The sequence below is a fragment of the Melanotaenia boesemani genome, chromosome 6 (assembly GCF_017639745.1).
Source record: "Melanotaenia boesemani isolate fMelBoe1 chromosome 6, fMelBoe1.pri, whole genome shotgun sequence".
NCBI lineage: Eukaryota > Metazoa > Chordata > Actinopteri > Atheriniformes > Melanotaeniidae > Melanotaenia > Melanotaenia boesemani.
The window spans coordinates 35,762,709-35,789,946 of NC_055687.1; the positions used below are offsets into that span (position 1 = coordinate 35,762,709).

Consider the following 27,238-nt stretch of genomic DNA (forward strand, 5'->3'; position numbering starts at 1 on the left):
TTCTGTGCCAGATGTCACACAGTCTTCGTTATCCACTCTGATGGTTTACTGGTCCCAGTTTAACGTTATCCACTCTGATGGTTTACTGGTCCCAGTTTAACGTTATCCATTCTGATGGTTTACTGGTCCCAGTTTAACGTTATCCAGTCTGATGGTTTACTGGTCCCAGTTTAACGTTATCCAGTCTGATGGTTTACTGGTCCCAGTTTAACCTTATCCATTCTGATGGTTTACTGGTCCCAGTTTAATGTTATCCAGTCTGATGGTTTACTGGTCCCAGTTTAACGTTATAAAGTCTGATGGTTTACTGGTCCCAGTTTAACGTTATCCAGTCTGATGGTTTACTGGTCCCAGTTTAACGTTATCCAGTGTGATGGTTTACTGGTCCCAGTTTAACGTTATAAAGTCTGATGGTTTACTGGTCCCAGTTTAACGTTATCCAGTCTGATGGTTTACTGGTCCCAGTTTAACGTTATCCAGTCTGATGGTTTACTGGTCCCAGTTTAACGTTATCCAGTGTGATGGTTTACTGGTCCCAATTTAATGTTATCAAGTCTGATAATTTACTGGTCCCAGTTTAACGTTATCCAGTGTGATGGTTTACTGGTCCTAGTTTAATATAATCAAGTCTGATAGTTTACTGGTCTCAGTTTAACGTTATAAAGTCTGATAGTTTACTGGTCCCAGTTTAACGTTATAAAGTCTGATAGTTTACTGGTCCCAGTTTAACGTTATATGGTTTAATGGTTTACTGGTCCCAATTTGACCTTATCCAGTCTGATGGTTTACTGGTCCCACTTTAACGTTATCCAGTCTAAAGGTTTACTGGTCCCTGTTTAACGTTATCCGGTCTGATGGTTTACTGGTCCCAGTTTAACGTTGTTCAGGGCTGGTATGATGGAGTTAACATTATTTTAGTACACCGCTATGGCTCTAAGCTAGTTGCTAACATAGACGCTAACATTAACGTCATGTTACAGTGACTAACCTCTCCAGGTGTGTTTTAAGGTGGATGAAGTCTTGTGACCACTTGTGACTCTGATGAAGACACGACGTTAGTCTCCATGAAGTTTGCACAATAAAGCAGAACGTTTAAACCAGGGCTACTCAATTCGGTCCTACGAGGGCCACAATCCAGCAGGTTTTCCATGTATCCCTGCACCAACACACCTGAGTCAAATTAATGAGTCATTGTGTAGAACCTGATTGGCTGTTAGAGCCACCTAATTTCACTCAGGTGTGTTGGTGCAGGGATACATGCAAAACCTGCTGGATTGTGGCCCTCGTAGGACCGAATTGAGTAGCCCTGGTTTAAACAGTCATCTTCAGCCTTCTTGCTTTCTGTCAAGCAACTGATTTAGCCATTGTGTGTTGGTGGTGCCTTAATTTTATTGGTCAACTCCATCCAATGCTGGGCTTACACCAAACAATTTTCACGGTCTCAGACTAAAAACGGAAGTCTTTATTAAATCTAGGAGTCATACTGGAGTCGCAGCGCTCCCGTCATCTCCATCGTTAGGTTTAAGGTGGTAATCTGCGCTGTCTCATGTCAGTCTTTCCCTAGTCTTTGGTATTCGACGATTGCAAACGTGTTTGATATTATCGCATGTTGCAGTAATGTAACACAATCACCAACCAGTAGATGAGCTCTGACAAAAGCAGGAACAGGTACCCTGTGGACCGTCCACAAAGAGGAGCGGATGGTTATTAGAAGTAAACGTCTGCTGTGGATTATTTATATCTTACAGTATAATGATCCAACAAATGAGAGAAGAATAGAAACTCATTCATCCCTCCAGATTCTGATGAGTCGGTGTAACACCTGGTGGAGATGCAAAGCCACACGATGTGTAATTCCTTATTGATCCTGGAGGGAAACTCTCCCCTTGTGTGCTTTGCTGTGTGCAGATCAGCCCTGTTTGATATCACCTGTCTCAAAAAATTATAAAAGAATCTAGTTGTAGTCTTGTAAACAGTGATTTGTGGTCTTTGTCAAATCTGAGACATAAAACGCTAAACATTTGTCTTTAGATGTGAGCTAGTGTGAGCTGGTAGTTTTCTAGAGTCTTTTGCAAATCTTTTAAAGTCTTCTGATGTAAGCCCAGCATTAGACAGATTGGTTGCTGTTATCTTTGGTTTCAAAAATCAAGTGAAGTGTGTTTTCTCTCCTGGGAAGGACATCCAAGTCCTACATTTTGTACACGCCCCAATAAGCCAATAACTTAAAAGTTATCATCGTTCAAAGTCTTCCAAGCACCTGCTCTGTTATCTCCAGCCTGCCAGTCTTCTGCTAAACAGTGTTGGCTTAGCCAGTCCTGACATAGAGCCACTCCAGATGGAAGCACTCCAGGCATGGTGCATCTCATCATCCAGACTCTGGCTGCAGCTATCGTCCCAGCAGCCCCTGTGGTTCTTTCTGTACCTGCAGTGAAGGGTCCATATGCTTTCAAACCCCAGTCCCTGCTCCTCCCTTACTAAATCTTATTTGTGGTCCTGTCCCTGGGTGTGATGCTGCATTTGACACCTTGTTTTCAAGTCCACTAGGGGCCCAAGTAAGTCTGCCTCCCCTCCTTGACCACCAGGCCGCTGTGACTGATCCTGCCTCAGACACTGCAGGTGCTCCACTCTTGTTCTCGTGGCCCTGTGGAGAACCCAGACCCCCCATAAGTTTTCACCCAAAAGGGACCGTGGTTCCCTGACTCATTCAGATTGTTTTTTTTGTCATAGTTCATCAATCTGTCATGTTTTCTGATTTTGTTTAGTTTAGTTCTCCAAACATCAAAGCAGCTTTGATTGCTGTTCACGAAAGCCAGATTTCCTGCATTCTTAGTCCTGCGTTCTTAGTCCTGGGTTCATTGTCCTGCATTCTTAGGCCTGCGTTGTTAGTCCTGGGTTCATAGTCCTGCATTCTTAGTCCTGGGTTCATAGTCCTGGGTTCATAGTCCTGCATTCTTAGTCCTGCGTTCTTAGTCCTGGGTTCATAGTCCTGGGTTCATAGTCCTGCATTCTTAGTCCTGCGTTCTTAGTCCTGGGTTCATAGTCCTGCATTCTTAGTCCTGGGTTCATAGTCCTGCGTTCTTAGTCCTGGGTTCACAGTCCTGGGTTCATAGTCCTGCATTCTTAGTCCTGCGTTCTTAGTCCTGGGTTCATAGTCCTGCATTCTTAGTCCTGCGTTCTTAGTCCTGGGTTCATAGTCCTGCATTCTTAGTCCTGCGTTCTTAGTCCTGCGTTCTTAGTCCTGGGTTCATAGTCCTGCATTCTTAGTCCTGCGTTCTTAGTCCTGGGCTCACAGTCCTGTATTGGGTCCTTCCTCCTCCTCAAGTTTTATCATGGATCCTGGCAGCCGTCTTGTGTGGTTCTGAGTTTGCCGTTGACTTAGTTCATGTTTCTCCTGATGTTATTCCACAGAACGCTGCTCGGATTGTCAGGGCTCTGTTTGAGATTGCTCTGAGGAAGCGGTGGCCGGCCATGACCTACAGACTGCTCACTCTCTGCAAGGTGATCGACAAGCGTCTGTGGCCCTTTGCCCACCCTCTCCGCCAGTTCCCCATCCTAAGCCATGTCGTTCTGAACCGCTTGGAGGAGAAGAAGCTCACAGTAGACAAACTGAAGGAGATGAGGAAGGATGAGATTGGTAAAGACAACACTACACAGCACATCACTGGCACCTTTATATTTTAAATGTGACATATTATAACAGTGGTGATTACACCACAACATAAATAACTTGTTATGTGTAAGGTGTGGTCTTCGTCTGATGATTCCTAAATGTGAAGAGGATGATGAAGAAGACTGTTTAGATTCAAGCTATCATTGGACCATTGGATAACGTAGCTGAAAGAGCACTAGCATCATTGTTAGCTGTCAGCATTAGGTATTCAACATGTTCAATATATAAATATTTGAATAGTTTCTCAAATCGTTATGTTCTCCTGGTCTGAAGTTGGTCTGCAGCCTCTGGAGCTCAGCCTCTTTTTGGAGTAATTTTCTGAAGAGTCCAACTTAAATTGGTCCAGGTTGGTAAAACAGTCCAGTTTGAAGTGATTGCCACAGACCAACAGGTATTTGCTGACTTTTTCTAGAGTGTTGTTCTTAAAGATGACGTTGATCCAGGCAGTTCGTCCGATTCTGCCAGCCACAGAACATTTAAGTGTGCAGTGTTCATGGTTCCTCCTGCTTTCTGCCGGTTGAAGACGTTTTTTATTTTGTTTGTTTTTTTTTGGCTGAAGACGGGGGGCACCGAAGAAATCAGTAAATGGGTGGGGTTAAAGACCGGGGGGAGTTTATTTCCCACGTTGGGCATCATGACTGAGGAGAATTTACGTCTTCCATTCTTAAAGCTAAATTTCAAAGTCAGGTACACCCTAATTGCGTCGCAGGGTTTTTTTTATAGAAGAGATTTGGTCTGTTTGTGAGACACTTCTAAGCACTTAGAAAAGTGATTTTTACATAATATCTCCCCTTTAAGCTCTTCAAAAGAGCCCAATCATACTCATCACGGTCAGTTCTACTTCCAGTTTTTATTTAGCTAGAACACGTTAAATAGATTGACATGTCCTTTCCTTACAGTCATCTGTCTGCATCACGCTTACTAACTACAAACATGTTAGTTAATGCTACGCTTCCTGTTTCCAGGTCATATGCTGCACCATGTCAACGTTGGCTTAACGGTCAAACAGTGTGTCCACCAGATTCCCTCCATCACAATGGAGGCTGGAATCCAGCCAATCACACGCACCGTCTTACGTGTCCGTCTCATCGTCACGCCTGACTTTCGCTGGAATGACCAGGTCAGTCATGTTACTCCATCTGTTTCTGCCGATGCTGAAATGGACTCAAACCTTCTCTTTTTCCTTCTGTTCTTCACTTTTCATATAAAAGTTACATAACATGAACAATCCAATCCATTTTTTCTCACTTTTTCTGAGGTCAGGTCACAGAGGTAACACTTTGAGGGGGGAGACCCAGAAATCTGTTCCATGGCCTGATGGAGTCTAAGGTGTTGGGTCAGCATGTTACCAAAAAGGCCTGCACAATAAATAGTTAAAAAATCGTGATCTAGATTCACACATACACGTGATCTCATTTTTACACACAGCGATTCTAAAGCATTTTATATCTCGAGCTGCATCACAAACAATTTCCTCACAAATTTTTTCAAGCGTCCCCAAACGCAGCACTGCCGCTGCCTCCTCCCTCAACTAATAGTAAAGCGCCATTACAGCACGTGATTCAGTGGCGGACGCTGCCTGCAGTCGAGTGTTTGGAAAGAAAAGTGAGCGAGTGAAAGTGGAGGAAAGTTTGCAGTAAGGAGGCTTAAATGCATAGCGACGAAAACCCAAGTGGTAGTGGCGAGGGTCACCCCCTCACCCAAACCGAAGTCTTAACCGAAAAGGTTCGCATTCGGCAGCAGTGTGGAAGAATTTTGGATTTAAGCCAGATGATGACAAACGTGTGAGTTACATAGTAAAGTGTGATTTGCCCTGGTAGCAGCTTCACAAGGCAACACCACAAATCTCTACAATCACATTCACCATAAAGTACCGCATGATGAAGCCATACAAAACAAGAAGCAGAGACAGATGTCGATGACCGGACTGAACCTTGTACAATGCATATATACATATATATATATATATATATATATATATATATATATTAGTACTGGGCACGTTAACACGTTAATCGCGCGTTAATGCAACACTTAATTAACGGCGTTAATTTTTTTTTTTTTGCTGGCCGCTGGCTTTGATAACAGAAACATGGCGTCCATGTCTCCCTTTCCTGCTGCAGCGGTGCGTCTGACGTGATCAGGAGAGAGCAGATTTATTAGAATAAAGAGATGTTTTCTGTCTGGAACAGGAAGAAGAAAAAAAGAACCGACGTTTCTCTTTGTCAAAATACATGCAGATGGACAGAACATCGTAATTTTTGGACGGGAAACTTTTTTATTATTATTTTTTTTAATAAATGCGGTTTTAATTTATGCAAGACAGCAAAGGTAAGACATGCTTTCTGACTTTTACAAACATAAAGCATAAATCGGGTCTTCTTCTACCTCTGGTTCGGTGAATCTTGGTCGTAGCGACATGAAACATCCAGCTGTGGAATCTGTGAGATGTGAACTTTCAGTAGAGGAGCCGTTTGTTCGTGTTCATGACGTGGGGTGGACACGGGGAGACATAATTTGTGTTTACATATTTTTCGGACTTTGTGTAGCTGCTCTTTAAATAATTTGTTGTCTTAACTGTGTTTGTTGGTGATAGAAATGGTTTTACTGAGCTGGGAGCTGAGATTCTGGACTTTCTGTGGATACCACACATGTTTATAGTTACATCTACAGACCTGACGCCACACCTGGAACGAGATGTTAACCCTTAACTCCCGGTAGCGGAGGCTGAAAATTAAAGTTTAGAGAAATTATAGGCCAGAAATCTGGATAATGAAGCAGTGAAGGTGCGTGGATGGAAGTTATTGTGCATATTGTGAATATTTCTCTCTCCTCACCATCTAGAAGCTGTGAGATTCTAATCCTGCTTTCTGTCTGTTCACCTGATGCTGATATTCATCACATATTGTTCCTTCTGTGTTTAGAAGGAAGCAGCTTCAGATCTTTAAATTCATCCTGCTGATTTTTTTACCTTTTAGTTAGTAAATCCTGAGCATTTCCTCCTTCTTTTTCATAAATATTTGGTTTTATAAATATAAATGAAGAAATATTTTATCTGAAAATTGCTGCTAAACCTGTTTATGTGTTTAGTGCAGAGGTCTGCAGCTTTTCCAATCCAAAGAGCCATTTTTCCCACAGCCAGCTAAATAAAACTCCTTTAGAGACACAAATGTTACGAGACTTTTCAAAAAGGCAAATTAATATATATTTTTATTGAATAGCCACCATAGGATGTTTGTTATTTTTGAAGAACCACATTTTTATTTCCATTTTTAAGGTTTTAAAATAAAAATAAAACATAAAACCTTTATAAAAAAAAAGAGGATAGACAGACTTTCTGCTAAGGAATGTAGATATTTGTGGAAAATGATGTAAAAGAAAGGAAAAAAAAGTCCATGGTTTCTAATCTAATGACAAGAAAGATAGATTTAAAAAAAATATTTTAGCCACGTATTTAGAGGCATTGTGGAAGGTCCAGAGAGACACTTGCAGCTCCAGAGTTGCAGGTTGGAGACCCCTGATGTTGTGTTTGTAAACCAAAACTTACTGCATTTTCTTTTTATAGCTGTAGGCCTTTTTTAAAGGAAAGAGACGTTTTGCGCGGAACAATGCAATTAATCGCGATTAATCGCAGCATGTCATGCGATTAATTAATTAATGTGCAATAAGGTCCTTTTAAAAGGTTTTTAAATATCGTTGAACCAGTCCAGACCTGAACTTGTTACAGTTTTTTTCTTTTTGGCCCAATGTGTGTTTGACTTTAAAAACCCGGCTCTGCCTGAAAGACCATTTAAGTATTTGTTTTTGTTATGTTAGAGTTCAGTGTAAAAGACATTTTGTGAAAAAAGCGTGCCAGAGAATCGTGACTCAATTCTGAGCAAAAAACTCATGATTCACATCTTTTTTCTGAATCGTGCAGCCCTATTACCAAAAGTGACCACATTAACATAACTGAGTCTTTCCTGGAAAGTAAACTTAAATTTCTGTTTAGATTGCATTTGCTCCATTTTATTGGCATTGTCAGTTTAGCTTATTAGTTTTGGTTATCTTTGATTTATTATCTTGGGTTAGCTTTAAATTATTTGTTTTGGTTGACTCTAGATCAGTATTTCTCAATTTAGGTGCTCTGGACCAGAGATGCCAGTAACGCGTTACAAAGTAACGCGTTACAGTAATCTGACTACATATTTTAAGAAAATATAATCTAACGCGTTAGGATGTCCTACAATGTAATCAAATTACCGTTACTCTTCATATTCGTCCTGCGTTACTTCGGCACTCCCCACTCCTTTCACATATGATTTGAAATCAAGCGCCGTGGACGAAAGTGTATTTATCTAACTCAACACACCTTCTCATTAACGGTGGTACAGAAATTTTATGTACTCGTAAGCATGCAGCTACCTTTCTTCGCTGAAACTTGACCTTTTTTAAATCGACAAACACAAATCATTCACTGCACATGACTTTAGAAAAAAATATGATATAGAAACTTATTACCCTGGTGCATGATGGGAGGTCCGCCTCTCCACTTCCCTCATCAGAACCTATTCCAAACCGAATTGATTTTTTTTTTTAATAAGTCCGTTACTATTTCATTATTTTCTCATGTGTAAACGTAAAACATAATGCAGATTTGTCTTATGCTTAACGAGAGATGTTGCTTTATTGTATTGTTATTCATTTGAATTAATGTATATGATGGTAGGGAAGAAGCACTGAATGATTTACAAAGTTAATAAGAGACTGACTATGTTCATAGAAGGTGAAAAACAATTAAAAGTTACAAGTTGCAAAACATTGTAAAGTCACCATTCGTAACTAATGCACTTTCAGTAAAGTATATGCGAAAAAAAATCGATTGTCATTTTTTTGTTTGGGGGGTTTTAACTAATAAAGTAACTAGTAATCTAACTTAGTTACTTCTAAACCTTAGTAATCAGTAAAGTAACTAGATTACTTTTTAAAGAAGTAATCAGTAATCAGTGGTCAGATTACTTTTTCAAGTAATCTGTGGCATCACTGCTCTGGACTCCCTGCCCTGCATGGCTTAGGCCTGGTACGTACTTAAGGATTTATGAGATTGTTTATCAGTTTGAGGCCTCACATGAAAAGATAAAAAATCAGGCATTAAACAGTTTTGATCGTACTGTATGTAGTGTGCTTCGATAATCTCATCACAGAAGAAGAACCACATAACGATGTTGTCCCACAACTGATCTACAATCTAGTCCTCCGAGCCGGACATCTCACATGACCAAACGTGATCTAACAAAAGTGTAGAAGAAGAACCATAGCAACAATCGGCAAAAAACGAAGAAGAAGAAACATGGCAACAACCGGAAAACACAACACACGGTATGGAAGAGGATATACAAGACGAGGGAATGATGGTGGTCTTGGGACTATTGTTAACAGAAAAAGCCAGAGCTGAAAAAAATAACAGACTGGAGACGACATGAACACAGACTTTATATCTTTTCTTGTTCCCCAGTCAGTTCGCTTTCTGATTGGCTACATTCTGTCCCACGTCACGATCCACACTGTCACAATTCAGGAGCCGTGGCTTTCCTCAGACATATGAAGAGATTGGGTTGTAAATATTGTCCAATATTTCTGTTTCTCGGCTACGACCCTTTTCGGAGCGAATTATCGGGACAAATCTGCTCGTAACATACCTCAGACCAAATGATAATTGTACAGGGAAATCTTAATAGACTCATGATAATCGGGCATTTGCCACCCTTGGTCGGGAAGAGACAAAATCAGGACAAAAACAGCCCTAAAATCCATATGTGTGTACCAGGCCTTAGACTAATCCTACTTTAACACACCTGATTCAGATTAATGAACTTCCTCATCAATTTCCTTTCAAGTCTTTTAACAAGTCATTCATTCAGTTCTGGTGTGTTAAAGTAGGTTTACCTCTTAAACATGCAGGGCAGTGGGTCCTGAGGACCTGGATTGAGACACACTGCTCTAGATTATAAAATTTAGTTTGTTAGCTTTGATTAGCTTTAACATGTTAACTTTGATTAGCTATAGTTTATTACCTTTGGTTTACTTTGGACTATTAGCTTTGGTTTGATATAGCTTATTAGTTCTGGTTAGCTATATCTTAGTAGTGTTGTTTAGCTTTAGATTACTTTCTTTGGTTAGTTCTATATTATAAAATTTTGTTTATTAGCTTTGGTTAGCTTTGGATTATTAAATTTAATTTGTTAGCTTTGATTAGCTTTAACATGTTAGCTTTGATTTGCTATAGCTTATTAGCTTTGGTTAGCTTTAGATTAGTGTCTGTGGTTAGCTATAGCTTATTAGCTTTGGTTAGCTTTAGATTAGTGTCTATGGTTAGCTATAGCTTATTAGCTTTGGTTAGCTTTAGATTAGTGTCTGTGGTTAGCTATAGCTTATTAGCTTTGGTTAGCTTTAGATTAGTGTCTATGGTTAGCTATAGCTTATTAGGTTTGTTAGCTATAGTTAATTAATTTTGGTGAGCTTAAGGTCATTAACTTTGTTAGCTTTAGATTAGTGTCTGTGGTTAGCTATAGCTTATTAGCTTTGGTTAGCTTTAGATTAGTGTCTATGGTTAGCTATAGCTTATTAGCTTTGGTTAGCTTTAGATTAGTGTCTATGGTTAGCTATAGCTTATTAGCTTTGGTTAGCTTTAGATTAGTGTCTATGGTTAGCTATAGCTTATTAGGTTTGTTAGCTATAGTTTATTAATTTTGGTGAGCTTAAGATCATTAGCTTTGTTAGCTTTAGATTAGTGTCTGTGGTTAGCTATAGCTTATTAGGTTTGTTGAGCTTTAGATCATAAGCTTTGGTTAGCTTTAGAATAGTATCTGAGGTTAGCTGTAGTTTATATAAATTTATTAATTTTTTATTAATTTTATTTATATATTTTTTGTCAATTTATTTAAAAAACTTAATACACGTAGCAATTTTCCTCAGGGATTGATACAGTATTTTTAATTTAATTTTTATTTCATTAGCTCTGATTAGTTTTAGCTAATTAGCTTTTTGTATGCCAAATGTCTGTGACAATAGGTAAAGATTGTGTGTTTTTTGGCTGTGAATTTCAGAGAATCCTACTTATATTCAAGGTTTCTGTACTCAATAAAAAAATCAGTCATGTACACAAATAACCACCTGAGAACAGGAGAAGAGAAATGATTGCATTTGCTATTTATTTCACCCATTCATAACATCTGAATTAAGTGTTAAAAATGACTGAAACTTACATTCAGCTTCCTTTAACCTGTCTGGATTTTTGTCAGCTGAACCGTCCATTATTTGAGAGATTATTTAACAATTGTTCTGTGAAAGTATGTTACTGTATCTGATATTAAAGTCTGAGTTTCCAGCAGAAGGGGGGGGGGGGTTGGTGGGAGAGTAGATTATACATGACGACTGACAACAGCTGCTCACGTGTCCAGGAACAGTTGAGCTTTAAATTCTGTGTCCTTTTCCAGCTGTACCACCAAACAAATACAACATAACTACCTAAACACACCAGGGGTATGTCCACAACCTCGTTTCCAGCTTCCCCGATACCTTGTTATTATTCTAGCTGTGAAATCTCCATCTGTTCTTATGAGCCACCGTTCTCCCCCAGGCCTCACCAGGATGTCCCACCTCGGTGGGCAGACAGGCCGGAGGGGATTATGGGAAGCTTAGTCCGAAGTTTGTCCTGGAATCTGAGTGGAACAGGAAGCCTATTGTAGCAGGGCTGAATATGAAGATGAATGTTTATGTCTGATTAGCAATGCATGCTCTAATCATGGGAGAGTGGTAACAGGACACCGGCTGGCTTAGTTCTGATCCGGCTGCAGAGCCAGGACACATGTCCCAACACATGAGCCCTCCTCCCTGATGGCACCCAGGAACCCGACCACGCCTGACTCATTTCTCTGTTCGGTGCCATTCCTGAGGAAGGGGTTAAACTGCTGGTTCCACTGTTAGAGGACAATCAGGGCTTTTATTCGTCATTTAACGTTGCAACTGACAACACACTGGTCTCCTTCATAAAACAAAACACAACAAAGAAGTAAAATAAATACATTTATTTACTAAAATGACTCATTCTGGATGTTTCCCCATGTTCCAGGTCCATGGCTCAGTGGGTGAGCCGTGGTGGTTGTGGGTGGAAGATCCCATCAATGACCACATTTACCACTCTGAGTACTTCCTTCTGCAGAAGAAGCAGGTTAGTTTTGGGTTTGGACCTTAACCACACAAGGACTGAGAGAAGGTCTTGACTGATTCTATTCTGATTCATTTCTTCATCCAGGTGGTGACTGGAGAGCCGCAGCACATTGTTTTCACCATCCCCATCTTTGAGCCGCTGCCCTCCCAGTACTACATCAAGGCCGTGTCCGACCGCTGGCTCGGGGCCGAGGCCGTCTGCATCATCAACTTCCAGAACCTCATTTTACCCGAGAGACACCCCCCACATACTGGTACACTGGGGTTAAACGGGGATTTGCTATGTGGTCATATATATAGTAACTGAGATTTATAATCCATTTAATACAGTAACAATATCGATAAAGAGATTAAATCATTATTTTCTTAATTAATGTAGTCGAAATAGCATTTCATTACAAATCACCACAACACTGCGGCTATACTCTAAAGTTAAACAGCCAATTATCATGAAGAAGCGCTGATAAACTGCTGATTTGGCTCAAAGTTTTTCTCCATGACAGCGAGGTAAATATCGGTGCAGTAAACAAGGAAAAGCTGGTTGTTTTTCAGTCTTACTGATCCAGAGCTTCATGTAATGTGAACTTTAACGCTACCCTGCAAGATGTTGGTGTTTAACAGATGAACAGGCCATCTTTAGCAAGCTGAGATCTCCTCTACTTCATTTCTAAGTAGAGAAAGTTAGCTCACCACAAGTCTTAAAGATGTTCGACTCAGATCTTACACAGTTGGTCTTTTAAGCTCCACTTTTCAGTGACGCAACATTCCTGCTGTTATTTTCACATTGTGCCTACAGACTGACGTCTCCAGCTCGCTTCAGACAAGACAATAACGAGAGTTCTTCATATTCTACGGCACAAAAAGAGCCATGAAAGAGTTTAACCATAAGGGGTGGCACTGGCTCAGGTGTTAGAGTGGGTCAACCAATAATTGGAAGGTTGGCAGTTCGATTCCTACTCCCCCAGCCATCTGTTGTTGTTCATTGTTGGTCTATGAATATCGATATTAATGTTTGGGGGTGATCGGAGAGGCCGCAGGTGTGGATTGGCGGCCATGTTTCCATCAGTCTGCCCCAGGGCAGCTGTAGCTACACCAGTAGCTTATTATCAGCATCATAAGCAACCAGCATCCCTGGTGTTTGCTTAGATTCCTTCTGTTGTGTGACTACAAAAACAGATGATCGTTCCATGCATAGCTGCTGTCCTGTTGTCTTTGTTTTAAAAACTATGAAACCTGTTTTTTGTTTTTTTGTTTTTTGTTTTTTTTTTTGGCAGAAGCAAAAACCTAAACCTGGTTCTGCTTCAAACAGCAGCTTTCAGACCGTCTGTTAGCTGAATGGAGGCTGCATAGAGACATCAACCCCCTCATGCAGACTTCAGAACAGAAGCGTGTAATTTTCCCATATTCCACTTATTCACTTCTCCAGACTGATGAAAAGGAGCCAGGATATTAATTTCAAGCAGATTTCCCCTCAGTAAGAGATCACACACACAAACACACACACTCAGCAGCAGCTATCAGGACAAACTACAGTTCAGAGAAGATCCGGGCTTTTTAAATGACAATAAGCACTAATCAGTATAGGCTGTTTATTATATTGCCATGGACTGGCAACCTGACTTTGATTCAGTCCTCAATCCTGAGCTGCTCGAGGAGACAGTGGAGAGGAAAACCTCCATCAGAACCAAAACCAGGGAGGAAAACCTCCATCAGAATCAGAACCAGGGAGGAAATTGTAATCAGAACCAGAACCAGAAAGCAAAACATCAATCAGAACCAGAACCAAAACGTATGGCCATCTTCTTAGACCCGTTGGGGGTGGAGAGGACAGGGAAGAGGGGTCAACCAGCAGCAGAACTCTAATCCAGGGATTCCTGCTGAGAAAGAAGAAGAGAAACATGAATGAATGGCAACATCATCAGATGTTTCTACATTGAGAGTAAAGCGAGCAGAGAGGAGCCCAGTGCATCTTGGGATGTCCCCCGGCAGCCTCAGCCTATAGCAGCAGGACTAGAGGATGGATCAGAGTCACCAAGCCAGACCTGCTATAAGATTTATCAGGAAGGAAAGTTGAAGATGATCTGAAGGTAGAGAGGGGGTCTGCTTCCTGAAGCCAGACTGGGAGCGGTTCCACAGAGCGGGTCCGATAACTGAAGGTTCTGCCTCCCGTTCTAGTTTTAGAACCTCCAGGAACCACCAGTAAACCTGCAGTTTAAGAGTGAAGTGATCTGATGGGAAAATCTGGAACTCTTTAAATTCTTTAAGATCCAATGGATCTTGGTCACTAAAAGTTTTATATGTGAGGAGACGCATCTTAAATTCTATTCTGGATTTAACAGGAAGCCGATGAAGAGAAGATAAAACTGGGGAAATATGATCCATGATGATGATCCTCATCAAACCCTTGGATCACAGACATGAGCTCATGAACACAATGAGACATTTAGCAGCTGCAGGCTCTGGTAGGATTTGTTAGAGGACAAAGACAACAAACAAGTTGATTTTGTTATGTTATAAATTATTTTTAGAACTCAAACATGGTTGTAGCCAGCTGACCATTTCACTAATTAATTACGACAGAAATCAGAGAGTACATGATGCTAATGATGACGATAAAATAGTGTCTCTGTTCTGATCAAATAAAAATTAGCATAATAAAAGGTATTTTTCATTTTACACAGATATGTTGTTAGTCATAATTTAAGATTCTTAATTTGTTTTTAACCCCAAAACTCCACTAGATTGCTTGTATTATCATCATCAGTGTTGCAGGAGTGGTAGTGTATAGCTCTGTGGGGTGAATTGTGATGGATATTTTACCCTTTAGGTGATCTATGGAAGTTTTCCAGGCATTTCTATCCCGTCCAGGAGGTTTACAATCCAGTCACTAAATGTAGTTTTATTCAGAGACTCCAAATCCACCATGATCCATGATAACAGCATTATTTACCACATTTCATCATAAAAACATCACCATCACTACTATGTTGCTAAGAGACCTCTATTTAGACCTGGACATGATGATGATGAAGCCACTTCCTGTCACACTTTCCACCAATCAGAGAGCTTAGATTGATGGTAACGTCCAATCAGGAGCAGCCAAAGATCAACCAGTGAGCAGAAAGTTCTATGTGTGTGTGAAAAGAAGAAAAATAATGCTCCTCTATGGCTGGAATAAAGCCAAGAAGACGTTTCTTATGCACGGTGGCGCCACAAAGCAGCTGAGCTGGAGTTGGTTTAGATGATGTGCAGATGAGAAAAGGTTTGGTCACTGTTGATCTGTGTGTTATTTCTACAAAGTTCTGTTAGTAATAAATTCTGCTTTCTTCTTCTGGTCGGCCTTTATGCTGCTATATCTATTCATACATTCATTTTACATCATTTTAACCTCAGAATCTGAAAGCTGAGGCTGGAAACATCATGACTGCTGCTGACTGGGATTAAAACTCCAGCTGCTACAGACTGGGTTAGAAAAAGAAAACAGGTGGACAAAAAATGGTGAAATGTGGTTTTGAGGTTTAAGGGTTAAAGTTTCAGTCCTCAGAGTTAACCAACTGTTTTAAGAGGTTTATAGTTGATGATTACCCGTATTTCACCAGTATCCCCCCAGTTTCTCACCAGTATCCCACCAGTATTCCACCAGTATCCCACCAGTATCCCACCAGTTTCTCACCAGTATCCCGCCAGTTTCTCACCAGTATTCCACTGGATTCTCACCAGTATCCCACCAGTTTCTCATCAGTATCCCACCAGTATCCCGTCAGTTTCTCACCAGTATTCCACTGGATTCTCACCAGTATCCCACCAGTTTCTCACCAGTATTCCACCAGTATCCCGTCAGTTTCTCACCAGTATTCCACTGGATTCTCACCAGTATCCCACCAGTTTCTCACCAGTATTCCACCAGTATCCCGTCAGTTTCTCACCAGTATTCCACTGGATTCTCACCAGTATCCCACCAGTTTCTCATCAGTATCCCACCAGTTTCTCACCAGTATTCCACTGGATTCTCACCAGTATCCCACCAGTTTCTCATCAGTATCCCACCAGTTTCTCACCAGTATTCCACTGGATTCTCACCAGTATCCCACCAGTTTCTCACCAGTATCCCACCAGTTTCTCACCAGTATTCCACCAGTTTCTCACCAGTATCCCACCAATTTCTCGCCAGTATCCCACCAGTTTCTCACCAGTATTTCACCAGTATCCCAGCAGTTTCTCACCAGTATTCCACCGGTATCCTACCAGTTTCTCACCAGTATCCCAGCAGTTTCTCACCAGTATTCCACCTGTATCTCACCAGTATCCCACCAGTTTCTCACCAGTATTCCACCAGTATCCCACCAGTATTTCACTGGTATCTCACCAGTATCCTACTAGGTTCTCACCAGTATCCCACCAGTTTCTCACCAGTATCCCACCAGTTTCCCACCTGTATCTCACCAGTATCCCACCAGTTTCTCTGATGGTCTGTTTTCGTCTCTCTACCTCAGAGCTTCTGGACTTGCAGCCGTTACCAGTGACGGCCCTGGGGAACCGGGAGTTTGAGAGCCTGTACCAGTTCACCCACTTCAACCCCATCCAGACTCAGATCTTCCACACGCTGTACCACACCGACACCAACGTCCTGCTGGGGGCGCCAACGGGTTCCGGGAAAACCATCGCAGCAGAGATGGCCATGTTCCGGGTCTTCAACAAGTATCCGTCCTCTAAGGTCCGACCTGTTGGGTGCTCCTGGGTTGCTGCTGGATTTAAAGCTGCTTCATACTGGTTTAAACTGGTTTATACTGGTTATTGGGTGTTTACAGTTGGCCTGATGTGTAGCTTTTTCTACAGATCTTTACTGTTTAAAGGCTCAATAGTTGGGATGTAATTTCCTTTTTCCCACATTTAGCATCTTCTGTGATTATTATTCATATTTTATCTGCTGCGTGTTTAGGTGGTGTACATTGCTCCACTAAAAGCTCTGGTGAGGGAGAGAATGGAGGACTGGAAGGTCCGTGTTGAGGAGAAACTGGGAAAGAAGTAAGAGAAAGCAGAACCTCCCAGAGCGGTCAGCTGGTCTGACTCCTGCTGATAGCACTCTGTCGTTGAGTTGTGCTTTACAAATGAACTGCCTTGCCTCTCATGAAGGTTTTTCATTGAATGGAGCTTTTATTTAGTGACCAACATGTTTCTGTGTGAAGGGTGGTGGAGCTGACAGGTGACGTGACCCCGGACATGAGAGCCATCACCCAGGCTGACCTGATTGTCACCACGCCAGAGAAGTGGGACGGCGTGAGCCGGAGCTGGCAGAACCGGAACTACGTTCAGAAAGTGGCCATCCTCATCATTGATGAGATCCACCTGCTGGGTGAGCGGCCTCCAGCTTCTGTCTTATGTTGGCGCACCATGCTGACTCTACCTTCTTTCTCCTCCTCAGCTGACCAAAGTGAAGCAGGAGGCTGGTGTCGAGATGCTTCAAAACTATTATTATGTTATTATTATTATGTGGTCTTCCATGTTGTAGACGCAACGAAAAGAATCAGGAACTGCAGTTTGTTTTCTTCCCGTAGATGTTAGTACGCCACGTCCACATCCAATCTGAACCCTTCCAAACCCCCAGATCTAAAGCAGAATTAAATAAAGACGATTAAACGTGTTTTCCATGTAAACCTCAATTTGGAATTACTATTTCCATGTAAACAGGAATGAGAAAACTTTAATTCTCAATTATTTAATTCTGAATAATTAATTCCAAATTACAAACACTATGTAACCGTGGCCTGTGTGTTTCCAGGTGAGGACAGAGGTCCCGTGTTGGAAGTCATCGTTTCCAGGACCAACTTCATCTCTTCTCACACCTCTAAGACTGTCCGAGTCGTAGGTCTGTCCACGGCTCTGGCCAACGCTCGGGATCTGGCTGACTGGCTGGGTATCGGACAGGTCAGGACCAGAACATCACCTCTACCTGCTGAGACGTGGCTCACCTTCTAACTCTTCCACTCTTGATGTGGAAAAGCCAGATTGCTTTTATTAGATTTTATATTTCTTAAACATTTCCTCTAAAAACAGATACCGGATAATAACTGATTATGACAGACCTACCTTCCACGTTATCATCTACACCTTCTAGTACCGTGTTTGACCCCCTTTTTCCTCCAGAACTGCATTAATTCTTGGTGTGAGAGATTCAATAAGGTGTTGGAAACAATCATCAGAGATTTTGCTCCGTTTTGACCTGATTGCGTCAGACACGTTGCTGCAGATTTAAATTTAAATTTAAATTTAAATAAAATATAAAACAGTTATGCAATAAAACAATTAACAAGAAGATAAAACAGATTCAAAAAAACAAATGTTTAGGTCAACTTGTGTCCATAAAATTTAACTCTTAGTAGAGACTTAAAACGATCTATTGCTGGTGCAGAGCTAACATTAATGATCAGGTTGTTCTAGAGTCTGGGACCCACTACAGAAAAGACTCTTCTAGGTTTACGTTTTGTCCTGTGAGTGGGTGAAATCATGTGAGAGCTTGTGTTTCTGCTGGAGCATGAATACACAGCAGCTCAGAAAGAGAGGAAGGAGCTGAACAGAGGACTGGTCCAAACCAAAGCACAGAGAGCTGGATTGGTCCAGTCTGCAGGTGATGAACAGGTGGAAAACAAATTCATAGACGTTAGCCGGAAGGTTCGACTTTACGTTAGCTAGCTGTCATATGGACAAAGCTAGTCTGGACTACTGCACTCACCATCACTATCTGGAATAACAGAACTGCCAGAAATGACAATTTCTGTTTCATTTTATTAAAAAAAAGATTTAAGTACACCGACTGGTTAATGTTGTCATGGCAACACAGTAACTGAGAAAACTAGTCCTGTTTCTGGTGGCTGTGGAGGCCATTGGAGTACAGTGAGCTCATTGTCATGTTCTAGAAAGCAGGTGGAGATGATCTGAGCTTTGTGATTATCCTGCTAGAAGTAGCATCAGAAGATGCTCCACTGTGGTCCATGATAACAGCATTATTTATCACATTTCATCATAAAAAGATCACCATCACTACAATGTTGCTAAGAGACCTCTATTTAGACCTGGACATGATGATGAAGCCACTTCCTGTCAGACTTTCCACCAATCAGAGAGCTTAGATTGACGGTAATGTCCTATGTCCTATCGTCTCTGTCCATTCTACCCATTGTCCTCTGACATCACCAAGACATCCTGGTCCAGACAACTGCTGCTCGCTGGATATTTTCTCTTCTTCAAACCATTCTCTAGAAACCCTAGAGATGCTTGTGTGTGAAAATCCAAGTAAATACTTAGACCAACAACCATGCCATGTTCAGTCACTTAAATCCTCTTTCTTCCTCATTCTGATGCTCAGTTTGAACCGGTTAAGTTATCTTTGCCATGTCTACTTGACTGCATGCTACCATGTGATTGGCTGGTTACATGTTAGTGTTAACAGGAAGTTGAACCTGATAAAGTGGACTGTGGGTTTATTTTTGTCTGGGCTTCCTCCCTGAACCTGTTGCCTCTGTGACCTGGCCTTGTTGGGAAAAAATAAATTTTAGGCTGAAGTTTTTTATTGTCTCATGTTTTCAGTTTCTCCAGAAACCTAAAAGATTTGTGTTTAAACCCTCAGATGTTGGGTCTGAGCGGGTCAGTGGGATTATCTGCTGTCCCATATATGAATGGTTACCTTCATATCATTCATTTTAAACTGCTTTACTTCATAACTACAGATGTAAATACAGTCAGATTCTGTCGGTGGGGGTTAATTGTGTTTCAGACACAGTTCAGACTTCTGTAGTTTAACATTAGCTTTCAGCTATAAAGAGACGGTGCTGGCACACCCAGCTGGATGTCTGCCATCCATTAATCTGTGTGGCTGGCTGCTGCTTCTGGGACGGAGCTGCTAACATGGATCTTTGCACGGTCCGTGGTCTTGGCTGTTAAAGTGGCTGTAGAAGATGGAAGAAAAAAACCCACATAGGGCTTGAATCACCCAGGCACCCAGTAAGAAAGATTTAATCATCCTGTTAGAATCCGCTAATTCCATCTACCAATGGTGTAAGAGGAATGCCGCTTTACTAACCAATCAGAACTTGAGCTGGTTAGAGGAACTTCTTGGATAACAGACTAATTACCCCCTTAACCCTCAAAACTCCAAGCTAAGATTGCTATTTCTTATTTAAACCCCTTTAAATCCCAGTCTTCCAGAACATGTTCAGGTCCCAGGATCGTGTTTTCTTTTAACCCTGCCCACACTTTACCTTGTGTTTGTTCATACAGCCCATCACACAGTACACACAGCGTCCACTAGAGACCAGCATAGTCCACCAGATATCCACCAGAGTCCACTAGAGATCAGCAGAGTCCAGCATAATCCACCAGAGTCCACTAGAGACCAGCAGAGTCCACCAGATATCCACTAGAGTCCACTAGAGACTAGCAGAATCCAATAGAGTCTACCAGAGTCAACTAGAGTTCAGCATAGTCCAGCAAAGTCCCCAAGAGTCCACTAAAATCCTATAGAGTCCAATAGAGTCTAATAGAGTTTAGCAGCATCCATTAGAAACCAGTTGAGACCAGTGACAGGCTGTTCGCTCTGCAGACAGATGGAGCTTCATGTTACCAGCTGCTCACATTTAATCTCCCTCTCTCTCTCCTCCCTTTTCTGTCTCTCTACCCTCCTCTGCTTTGACCAACAGGTGGGTTTGTTTAACTTCCGTCCATCTGTGCGTCCTGTCCCGCTGGAAGTTCACATCCATGGTTTTCCAGGACAGCACTACTGCCCCCGCATGGCCAGCATGAACAAGCCCACCTTCCAAGGTACAGCCCCACATCCTCGTTAGTTTTACAGGATGGAGACGTCTCCCAGCGACTCATCGCGCTGTTTTTAACTCTGCAGCGATACGAAGTCACTCACCCGCCAAGCCGGTGCTGATTTTTGTGTCGTCCAGAAGGCAAACCCGCCTCACTGCCCTGGACCTCATCGCCTATCTGGCTACAGAGGACAACCCTAAACAGTGGCTGCACCAGGATGAGAGAGAGGTTTGTCAACACCCCGTCTGCACAGGAGGAGCTCCGTCTGTTTCAGACAGGTTGTGTTTAAAGAGAAACCCTGAGGAAAAAAAGGACCATCTAGCCTTCCAACCACTTTTTAACCATTATGTTTCCTGCACAAGCAGCTCTACAGATCAGTCGATCATTTCCGTCTCCTCAGTGAAACTGCTGAATGATAATCCAGCTGAATGCTTCCTGTGTGACTGGACCTGACATAAATAACGGCTTCATTCAGTCAGCGAACATCTGAGCAAAGCTCTAATACAGGAACTTTCCTAAAGCCGTTCTGTTCAGATGCAGCTTTGCCAGCCTAAGCTGTGCTGCCATGTTCTTTTAGAGAGAAGAGACTTTCTCCTGCAACCCTTCTAAACAAGCCGAACGGGTTCAGCCTTTTTCTAACTGGACAGTCATGAACTTTAAGATGTAACATGCCGACTGAGGCCTGGAGAGTCTGAGTTGGAGCTCCTGGGTTGTTTCTTGGTCTGAACTGGCTGGGACGTCCACTCTGGAAGATAATCAGTCTTTATTGTTTTCCACTTGGAAATAATCTTTTTAATGTAGAATAAGTTTGGTTAAAAGTTCTGGGCTGGTTCCCTGTGTTCCACAGATGTTAGGGGCCGTAAATAAGCAGTCTTAAAACAAAGGCTGAAGGAGTGTGTGTGTGTGTGTGTGTGTCCTGCTGCTTCTCAGTGCTGGTCATGTTGCAGCTCAGCTCCCTGCTGGGTGACTGACAGCTTTCTGGTAATAGCTGCTTAGCTCTCTCTGGGGGTCACCGGCAGCCACGAATCTCCTCTCTGAGCTGACGGCTCTTTCTTTCCTGTTTTCTCTCTGGGAGCCGCAGTCCACACAGGACTGGATTCTCTCTTTCTTTATTTCTAGTCTCTAAATATCACCTCATATCCAGTTTTTAGTTGAACAGAACTGACAGTCTCTTCCAGACAACCTATTTTCTTGTGTGTGTTCAGATTTGCTTGTTAAATAGTTTTTCCATAAAATGCCAGCATGGAAGGAGCAGCAGTTGAGGTCGAACATATCATGGATGATGGTTGAGTAGCTGGTCCATCTCTGGTTTGCCTGCAGATTGAGGACATCATCGCCACGGTGAGGGACTCCAACCTGAAGCTGACGCTGGCCTTTGGGATCGGCATGCATCACGCCGGCCTTCATGAGAGAGACAGAAAGACTGTGGAGGAGCTGTTTGTCAACTGTAAGATCCAGGTAAGAACTCGGCCTGTTCTGAACACTGTTTTCATGTCCTGAATCAGAAAGTCCCTCCTGGAATAAACGTGTTCCTCCTGCTTCCTCTTACTCATTTTCCTCTCTGACAGGTCCTGATTGCCACCAGTACTCTGGCATGGGGAGTCAACTTTCCCGCTCACCTCGTCGTTGTCAAAGGAACCGAGTACTATGATGGTAAATCCAGGCGTTATGTGGACTACCCCATCACAGGTATACAGTCACCAGCTCATGTCTAAGCTGACCTTCAGCATTGAATCTCTCCTCTGCAGCTGATCTCAACTTCATAATGACGTGCTGTGTTTGCAGATGTCCTGCAGATGATGGGAAGAGCAGGCCGTCCTCAGTTTGATGACCAGGGCAAAGCAGTTATTCTGGTCCACGACATCAAGAAGGATTTCTACAAGAAGTTCCTCTACGAACCTTTTCCTGTTGAGTCCAGGTAACCGACGCACACAGCTGTATCTCATTTCCTCCTCTGAACACACTCACGGGTTTGTTCAGAGGATGTGAAACGTCGTCCATCATGTCCAGCAGCTTGCTCAGCATTCCTCTCTGGACAGTCAGGTCCAGATCAGTGCCCGAAACAGAACCAGAACTTTCTCTGCATTTCTAAACCTCTTGGTATGAAAATGAAGCAAACACTGATGAGATTTCATCAGAGGTGGAAGCATGAGCGCAGGTGCTGCTGTATTAAAGCAAATCAGAATTTTCCCTCTTTTACATTTTTAACCAAACCATAAATCTAAGTTCGGAAGGTTAAATCTCATTTCAGTCAAACGTCGTCAAAGTTCCAAATCCGAGTCCCCGTTCAGGCCACCGAGCGTCTGCTGTCATTCTGTCTGACATCCAAGCAATAAAGATCAATTCAGTTTGATTATTTAACAAGTTATTTCATTCCTTTTTAAAGCATGAAGTTTTAAGGAAAACAAATACAAACATTTCATGTGCAAATGAGTTTTCCTTCATGGATTTTTTGCTTTTACAGTTTGTATAGAAGAACAATGTTGTCATGTTCAGAGCTGTAGATCGTAACAGAGGTAGTTCAGGGTTGGAAAAATAGAAATAAATAGCTTCTATTTAACTGGATTGACTGACTGGTTGCGCTGGTTTTGTACCTGCAGCCTCCTCAGCGTGCTGTCGGACCATCTCAATGCTGAGATGGCTGCTGGGACCATCTCATCCAAGCAGGACGCCATGGACTACATCACCTGGACCTACTTCTTCAGGCGTCTGGTGATGAACCCCAGGTTAGAAATAGACACACACGCATGCACATTCTTGGCCGACACACACAGCCTAGTTAGAGGGATGCTGTGATCTATCTGACAGACATCTGCTGGAAAGACGGGCTTTTCCAGAACATTCCAGCCTATAAGATATTTGCACGGCTATCAGCTATAACCTGACTGATGCAGAGTAGTGGGGATGTACTGCTGCAGACCTGGAGCAGCCAAATCTCATCCTGTTGGACCTGAAGTGGACTTTTGGTTCAGTATTTAATGTCTGACTGTTAAGGACAAACCAGTGACAGAGTTGTTCCATGTTTGGGCTCGTCTCTCTGGCTGCTGTGGGCCATGTTGACACAACTTCCAGGTTTACAGCTGGAACGGGACTTTCTGTCCCCTTCTAGACTTTACTGTCCCCCTAAAAGTAAAAAAAATGGTTTTTATGCCACTAATGTAGGGCTGGACAATATGACCTATAACCAGTACCACCATATTTTTTGCCTTCAGCATGATACATGGTTTATCTGGATTAAGTAGTTAGATCAACTCTGCTAAGAGGGAAAAATCACAAAGAGTTATTTTAACAAACTTTTTGCTGGTGGGTGATATCACCCAAAAACGAATTCTTTCATAACAACATCACAGAGGATACTGATGCCTTTTGCCACACGAGGAGTCACAGCCTCAGTAAAATCCTTCCATAAAGAGTACAGCACTTCAGGATGTGGGAGGGGCCTACGGCAGCGCTGCTTCTCATTGGTGACAATAAGAACGATGTGTTTATTCACGTCAGTCTCCATGAGTCTCCAATAAGACCAGAACACATCGCTGGATTTTTGCTGTTAACTTTTTTAAAAGACTTGCCAGAAGGATCTGAATATTGTGAATATGTTAAATATAGAGACAGAGTGGCAAAGCTGGCAGCGTTGGGTAACGATGGCCAGGGTCTGCTTCCGCTATTTCCCTGGATTCAGCTTGAGAAGTGGCAGAAGTGTTTGTGCCTTTGGGAACACGGGACAAAGTAGCAGAGCGAGTTACAGCAACATATTTAATAAGGATTTCTTTGTGCGTCACCGGTGCAGCATGGCGCTGTTCACCTCTGCTTCGCTCTGCCTTGTTTCCTTGTTTACTCCCCACCTCAGCTCCACTGTGTTGCACGGGTCGTGGCGCAGTTAGATGACATCATCACACCGGAAATATGTGATGATGTCATATCATATTACATTTTCTACCAGTGATGAAAAATATTCTGATATTATCATGAATGATACGACACCTCTAACCTGCACTCATAAACAAACTGATATAAAGGAGGGCTCCGCCACCTCTAGAAGATCAAGTTCATTTTGGTTGTTTTTATTTACACAACATGCCGCTGCATCACGTCATGTCTGTACGAGCCGTGCACAGGTAAGCTTCATTCCCACCAGCAGACACAGTGCACGTTGGACTGCCTGAAAACCGAAGAAATACCAGCGTTTTAATTGCTGCTGGGGATTAAATCGGTCGGACCTCTAATTTGTTATTTTTAATGTACATACGTGTACATTTCCACACATGTATTAATCCAGACCACGGAACTGACTCACCTCATCATACAAACTGAAATCACATTTATGAAGTCAGAAAGATAGAAAAGATAATTATTTTAGTACAGTTACTTTTAATATATTAGTTACTTTTATTATATTACAATTACTTTTATTATATTACAATTACTTTTATTATATTAGTTACTTTTATTATAGTACAGTTACTTTTATTATATTAGTTACTTTTATTATATTACAGTTACTTTTATTATATTAGTTACTTTTATAATACTACAGTTATTTTTTATTATATTACAGTTACTTTTATTATATTACAGTTACTTTTATAGTAGTATTATGTTCGTTACTTTTATTATATTACAGTTAATTTTATTATATTACAGTTACTTTTATAGTAGTATTATATTACAGTTAATTTTATTATATTAGTTACTTTTATTATAGTACAGTTACTTTTCTTATATTACAGTTAATTTTATTATATCACAGTTACTTTTATTATAGTACAGTTACTTTTATTATATTACAGTTCATTTTATTAGTTAATTTTATTATATCACAGTTACTTTTATTATAGTACAGTTACTTTTATTATATCACAGTTACTTTTATTATATTACAGTTACTTTTATAGTAGTATTATATTAGTTACTTTTATTATAGTACAGTTACTTTTATTATATTACAGTCACTTTTATAGTAGTATTATATTACAGTTACTTTTATTATATTAGTTACTTTTATTATAGTACAGTTACTTTTATTATATTACAGTTACTTTTATTATATCACAGTCACTTTTATAGTAGTATTATATTACAGTTAATTTTATTATATTAGTTACTTTTATTATAGTACAGTTACTTTTATTATAGTACAGTTACTTTATTATATTAGTTACTTTTATTATACTACAGTTATTTTTATTATATTACAGTTACTTTTATTATAGTACAGTTACTTTTATTATATTAGTTACTTTTATTATAGTACAGCTACTTTTATTATATTAGTTACTTGTATTATACCACAGTTATTTTATTATATTAGTTACTTTTATTATAGTACAGTTACTTTTATTATATTAGTTACTTTTATTATACTACAGTTATTTTTATTATATTGCTGTTACTTTTATTATAGTACAGTTACTTTTATTATATTAGTTACTTTAATTATAGTACTGCTACTTTTATTTATTTTTTTTTCGAGTTACTTTCATGGTAGTATTATATTAGGTTAATTTTATTATATTACAGTTACTTTTATTATAGTACAGTTACTTTTATTATATTCGTTACTTTTATTATATTACAGTTACTTTTATTATATTACAGTTACTTTTATAGTAGTATTATATTACAGTTAATTTTATTATATTTGTTACTTTTATTATATTAAAGTTACTTTTATAGTAGTATGATATTACAGTTAATTTTATTATATTAGTTACTTTTATTATATTACAGTTACTTTTATTATATTACAGTTACTTTTATTATATTACAGTCACTTTTATAGTAGTATTATATTACAGTTAATTTTATTATATTACAGTTACTTTTATAGTAGTATTATATTACAGTTAATTTTATTATATTAGTTACTTTTATTATAGTACAGTTACTTTTATTATACTACAGTTGCTTTTATTATATTACAGTTCCTTTAAAGTAGTATTATATTACAGTTACTTTTATAGTAGTATGATATTACAGTTACTTTTATTATATTACAGTTACTTTTATAGTAGTATTATATTACAGTTAATTTTATTATATTTGTTACTTTCATTATATTAGTTACTTTTATAGTAGTATTATATTACAGTTAATTTTATTATATTACAGTTACTTTTATTATATTTGTTACTTTTATCATATTACAGTTACTTTTATAGTAGTATTATATTACAGTTAATTTCATTATATTACAGTTACTTGTATAGTAGTATTATATTACAGTTAATTTTATTATATTAGTTACTTTTATTATACTACAGTTGCTTTTATTATATTACAGTTATTTTTATTATATCACAGTTACTTTTATTATATTACAGTTACTTTTATTATATCAGTTACTTTTATTATATTACAGTTACTTTGATTATAGTACAGTTACTTTTATTATATTACAGTTACTTTTATTATATTACAGTTACTTTTATAGTAGTATTATATTACAGTTAATTTATTATATCAGTTACTTTTATTATAGTACAGTTACTTTTATTATATTACAGTTACTTTTATTATAGTACAGTTACTTTTATTATATTACAGTTACTTTTA

General features: G+C 40.1%; 1 protein-coding gene across 3 annotated transcripts in view; it reads left to right on the plus strand.

Moving 5' to 3' along the window:
* Positions 1-27,238, plus strand: part of ascc3 (activating signal cointegrator 1 complex subunit 3) — a 193,878-nt gene that overhangs the window by 147,464 nt on the left and 19,176 nt on the right. For all 3 annotated transcript variants that reach the window (XM_041987327.1, XM_041987328.1, XM_041987330.1), the window contains exons 21-34: positions 3,409-3,634; positions 4,636-4,790; positions 11,781-11,879; positions 11,964-12,132; positions 16,372-16,592; positions 16,818-16,903; positions 17,065-17,231; positions 17,658-17,803; positions 20,572-20,692; positions 20,772-20,914; positions 22,007-22,144; positions 22,255-22,375; positions 22,472-22,604; positions 23,287-23,412. In XM_041987327.1, coding sequence (XP_041843261.1) covers positions 3,409-3,634; positions 4,636-4,790; positions 11,781-11,879; positions 11,964-12,132; positions 16,372-16,592; positions 16,818-16,903; positions 17,065-17,231; positions 17,658-17,803; positions 20,572-20,692; positions 20,772-20,914; positions 22,007-22,144; positions 22,255-22,375; positions 22,472-22,604; positions 23,287-23,412 — 2,051 coding nt within the window. The remainder of the gene's footprint in view (positions 1-3,408; positions 3,635-4,635; positions 4,791-11,780; positions 11,880-11,963; positions 12,133-16,371; positions 16,593-16,817; positions 16,904-17,064; positions 17,232-17,657; positions 17,804-20,571; positions 20,693-20,771; positions 20,915-22,006; positions 22,145-22,254; positions 22,376-22,471; positions 22,605-23,286; positions 23,413-27,238) is intronic.